Raw genomic sequence first — 5,663 nt, 5'->3', positions numbered from 1 at the left:
CACACACACACACACACACACACACACACACACACACACACACACACACACACACACACACACACACACACACACACACACACACAAACACGCACACACATCATTGCACACATGCATGCATGTACAGGTGTGGGATCTACATTTGATCTAAATTGTCACAGAAATATTATCCTGCAGCAACAGGATTTTAACGTTTAGTCCATAACGTTGCTTAGGTGTTAGGCTATTAGCTGGACAAAAGTAGGCTACATGAAAAGTGAAATACTGTTAATATAACTGTGTGTTAGTGTGGGTTTTCACTGAATTTATGTACATCTTTAAAGCTCATCTGCATTTCCTGTGGTGCAAGAAAATTCTCAGCAACAAAAGACTGACCAAATTAAGATCCTACACCTGTATTATCTAATTAAGATCCTACACCTGTATTATCTAATTAAGATCCTACACCTGTATTATATAATTAAGATCCTACACCTGTATTATCTAATTAAGATCCTACACCTGTATTATCTAATTAAGATCCTACACCTGTATTATCTAATTAAGATCCTACACCTGTATTATCTAATTAAGATCCTACACCTGTATTATCTCTCTCTCTCTCTCTCTCTCTCTCTCTCTCTCTCACACACACCCATACACACCCATACACAAAAACAAACACACACGCTTACTAGCCATTTGTCCCTGGCGAAGATGACCGTATTGAGCATAGACTCGTAGAAGAGACAGTAGCCCATCCACTCTGAGATGATGATGTCTACTTTCTCCACTGGCAGTTCCACCTCCTCCACCTTCCCATTGAAGATAGTGATGACTGAAGGACAGGACACAGAATGTCACTCACAACACACACTCCACTACACTAAACACTCCACTCCACCAAACACTCCACTACACTAAACACTCCACTACACTAAACACTCCACTCCACTAAACACTCCACTACACTAAACACTCCACTCCACTAAACACTCCACTACACTAAACACTCTACTACACTAAACACTCCACTACACTAAACACTCCACTCAACCAAACACTCTACTACACTAAACACTCCACCAAACACTCTACTACACTAAACACTCCACTACACTAAACAGTCCACTCCACTAAACACTCCACTCCACCTAACACTCTACTACACTAAACACTCCACTACACTAAACACTCCACTACACTAAACACTCCACTCCACTAAACACTCCACTACACTAAACACTCCACTACACTAAACACTCCACTACACTAAACACTCCACTACACTAAACACTCCACTCCACTAAACACTCCACTACACTAAACACTACACTACACTAAACACCTCACTTCACTACACTAAACACTTCACTACTCTAAACACTCCACTACACTAAACGCTACACTACACTAAACACCTCACTTCACTACACTAAACACTTCACTACTCTAAACACTCCACTACACTAAACGCTCCACTCCACTAAACACTCCACTACACTAAACACTCACCTACACTAAACACTACACTACACTAAACACCTCACTTCATTACACTAAACACTTCACTACTCTAAACACTCCACTCCACTAAACGCTCCACTCCACTAAACACTCCACTACACTAAACACTCACCTACACTAAACACTCCACTACACTAAACACTCCACTCCACTAAACACTCCACTCCACTAAACACTCCACTCCACCAAACACTCTACTACACCAAACACTCCACTCCAATAAACACTCCACTACACTAAACACTCCACTCCACCAAACACTCTACTACACTAAACACTCCACTACACTAAACACTCCACTCCACCTAACACTCTACTACACTAAACACTCCACTACACTAAACACTCCACTACACTAAACACTCCACTCCACCTAACACTCTACTACACTAAACACTCCACTACACTAAACACTCCACTACACTAAACACTACACTGCACTAAACACTCCACTATACTAAACACTCTACTACACTAAACACTACACTACACTAAACACTCCAGTACACCAAACACTACACTACACTAAACACCTCACTTCACTACACTAAACACTTCACTACTCTAAACACTACACTACACTAAACGCTCCACTACACTAAAGACTCCACTATACTAAAGACTCCAGTACACAACACAACACAACACCCCACTACACTAAAAACTCCACTACACCAAACACTGCACTCCACTACACCAAACACTGCACTCCACTACACCAAACACTCCACTACACTAAACACTCCACTACACTAAACACTCCACTACACCAAACACTCCACTACACTAAACACTCCACTACACTAAACACTCCACTACACCAAACACTCCACTACACTAAACACTCCACTCCACCTAACACTCCACTACACTAAACACTCCACTCCACCTAACACTCCACTACACTAAACACTCCACTACACCTAACACTCCACTACACTAAACACTCCACTACACTAAACACTCCACTACACCTAACACTCCACTACACTAAACACTCCACTACACCTAACACTCCACTACACTAAACACTCCACTACACCAAACACTCCACTCCACCTAACACTCCACCACACTAAACACTCCACTACACTAAACACTCCACTCCACCTAACACTCCACTACACTAAACACTCCACTACACTAAACACTCCACTACACTAAACACTCCACTCCACCTAACACTCCACTACACTAAACACTCCACTACACTAAACACTCCACTACACTAAACACTCCACTACACTAAACACTCCACTCCACCTAACACTCCACTACACTAAACACTCCACTACACTAAACACTCCACTACACTAAACACTCCACTACACCAAACACTCCACTACACTAAACACTCCACTACACCAAACACTCCACTACACCAAACACTACACTACACTAAGCACTCCACTACACTAAACACTAAACACTCCACTACACCAAACCTCCACTACACCAAACACTACACTACACTAAACACTCACCTACACTAAACACTCCAACACTCACCTACACTAAACACTCCACTACACCAAACACTCCACTACACCAAACACTCCACTACACCAAACACTCCACTACACCAAACACTCCACTACAACAAAAATATATTCTAAATGTTAAAATAACATTGATCAAGTGTCAATGTTCCACTTTTTGTTCTGGGTCACATTTGTCCATCTGTGGAGTTCCATGAATGGTGATCAGTGACATACAGCTCATTCTGATTGATGTCTCAGTTTAGGGATGTTTTGTTTGGGAGGAGAGCTGCCAGACAGAGCTGCCAGCCTGAGTCCAGGGTGAAGATGTCTGTCTGAATATCTCTCCCTCTCTCTCTCTCTCCCTCTCCCTCTCTCTCTCTCTCTCTGCCCCCACCTCTCTCTCTCTCTCTCCCTCTCCACCTCCCTCTCTCTCTCTCTCTCTCTCTCCCTCTCCCTCTCCCCCTCCCTCTCTCAATTCAATTCAATTCAAGGGGCTTTATTGGCATGGGAAACATGTGTTAACATTGCCAAAGCAAGTGAGGTAGATAATATATAAAGTGAATATATAAAGTGAAATTAACAATACAAATTAACAGTAACTCTCTCTCTCCCCCCCCCCTCACTCTCTCTCTCCCTCCCTCTCTCTCTCCCCCCTCCCTCTCTCTCTCTCCCTCTCCCTCCTCTCTGTCTCTCTCATTGATACTTTATCAATGTTAATACATCATGTTATCTCTCAGTAAGCCATCTGTCTCCCCCCACTGCACCCATATAGTAATACGGATCCACAGAACATGAGTAGCCTAATATGTGTACTATGCATATTATGGTTGCAAGTTGCCTTTAGACACAGTTCTAGAATCAGAAGTTGCCTTTAGACACAGTTCTAGAATCAGAAGTTGCCTTTAGACACAGTTCTAGAATCAGAAGTTGGCTTTAGACACAGTTCTTGAATCAGAAGTTGCCTTTTAGACACAGTTCTAGAATCAGAAGTTGCCTTTAGACACAGTTCCGTTTATCCTCCCCAAATCCTTGTCCCTTGACTAGTTAACTTGTAGCATGTAACTTTGACAGGACATAGCCATGTCGGCTACACTGTGTGAATCTATATACATGATTGGTATGTAGTGTAGCTCTTACCATTGTGTAGGTGGTTGGACTTGATGATCTTCTCAGAATACTCTGATATACTTGAACACTCAATCTGGGGAACATAACAAAAAGGAACAAACACAGGTTTGATGAGGGCACCCACTGCAATCATTGCAGCTTTACCACTCATCCTAGATCCAATCTCCACTTTATCACAAATGTTATCCATGTGCTGTATCTTTTCCCTCTCTCCTCCATTGGTGTTATATATGATTCATAAGACCATTTGGGATGCAGACATTGACTATGTGATCTTCACCATTAGCGATCATCTGGACGGGAGCCTGGAGATGTGCCTCTGATGTGTGTTAGCTTGTTAGCATTACAGAGGAGACACTGGTGTAGTTACATGGCAGGATCTCAGAAGGGTTAGCCAAGATGCTAATGGAGGTAGAGTAGAGTGTTATGACAATTTACACCATGAACCGGGAGCAAGGTGCTGGTTTGTGTGCGTGCGCGCGTGCGTGCAGGTGAACAAGTGTCAGCGCTACACCCACCAAGACTTATATCATTTATATCCACTTCAACTCAACAGACAGATCAGACGACTGTACGACAGTCGAATATCAACCATCAAATCCATTTGTTCTTCAGCCTGGTTCACACTACAGGGCCAACCCGAGCCAGGCCATGCTGATCTGGGCTGGCCTGGTTACGCATCCACCATGGCTGCTTGTGCCATGCTGGAAAAGGACAATGTGAAAGGAAAATATAAAAACCAGCAGGGTATGTTTCAGCTCGGCCCTATAGTGTCCAACAGGCGTCTGTTAAATGCATAGACGGGCGCGTTCAGAAGGACGCAACGTTTTGGAATGTTTACATGGAAATCGGCTATGTAGAACGAACATGCCTCTCCACATGGAGAATTAAGGAATCACATCAGCCCTATTCATGGAATGTCTATCTTCAACATTCGACAACATTTGTCAAATGAACCGTGCGAAAAAGGTGTTTGGTGTTTAAAGCAGGACAAGGACTCACCCCGTACACGTGCCTGGCGCCCGCGTTGGCAGCGAACATGGACAGGATGCCTGTCCCACTGCCCACGTCCAGAACTATCTTGTCCTTGAACATGTGCTTGTTGTGGTACATGGCATTCCTATAGGTCAGGGTCCGTACTTCATCCTTCAGCATCTCCTGTCCAACAGGGAACAAGATGGGAATGTTGATGGGATTGGGAATCTCACAGAGAGCTGAATCCTAACTTAAGTCCAATTTTCACTTAGGACTGGATTCAAACCTTATCGCAGAATATCCAGCCTTTAGTCATGCATTGGTGTCAATTGGAGACTAAGTGAATATTTGACTTATGTGGAAGTTAGGATTTCCAGAATGTGCAAGACTGTAGCTCCGTGACAATGACTTTGTCCAGGAGTTTTACCTGGTCAGGTCATGGGGTCAGGAAAAACATGATACACAGAGGACGTCAAGCTCAGAGAGACTTAACCCTATCAGTCCCGAGATCCCAACAAAGATCGGCTTTTCATTCATCTGACTTTCAGTTATCTGCATGTCCAGCCCTCATAT

The 5,663-nt window shown here is 43.4% G+C and overlaps 1 protein-coding gene across 1 annotated transcript; it reads right to left on the bottom strand.

The window, feature by feature from the left end:
- Positions 1-674: 674 nt before the first annotated feature.
- Positions 675-5,307, bottom strand: LOC139401565 (protein arginine N-methyltransferase 8-like; the record flags this gene model as incomplete). The annotated part of the gene is made up of 3 exons (XM_071145717.1): positions 5,118-5,307; positions 4,125-4,188; positions 675-817 (listed from the first exon to the last, which is right to left on the bottom strand). Coding segments are annotated over exons 1-3 (360 nt in total), but the record flags the coding sequence as incomplete, so codon positions are not given.
- Between the last annotated feature and the right edge of the window lie 356 nt (positions 5,308-5,663).

The sequence above is a fragment of the Oncorhynchus clarkii genome, unplaced genomic scaffold (genome assembly GCF_045791955.1).
Source record: "Oncorhynchus clarkii lewisi isolate Uvic-CL-2024 unplaced genomic scaffold, UVic_Ocla_1.0 unplaced_contig_2422_pilon_pilon, whole genome shotgun sequence".
NCBI classification, from domain to species: domain Eukaryota; kingdom Metazoa; phylum Chordata; class Actinopteri; order Salmoniformes; family Salmonidae; genus Oncorhynchus; species Oncorhynchus clarkii.
Note: the sequence above shows the minus strand (reverse complement) of the source record. Positions and strands in the feature narration are given on the sequence as shown.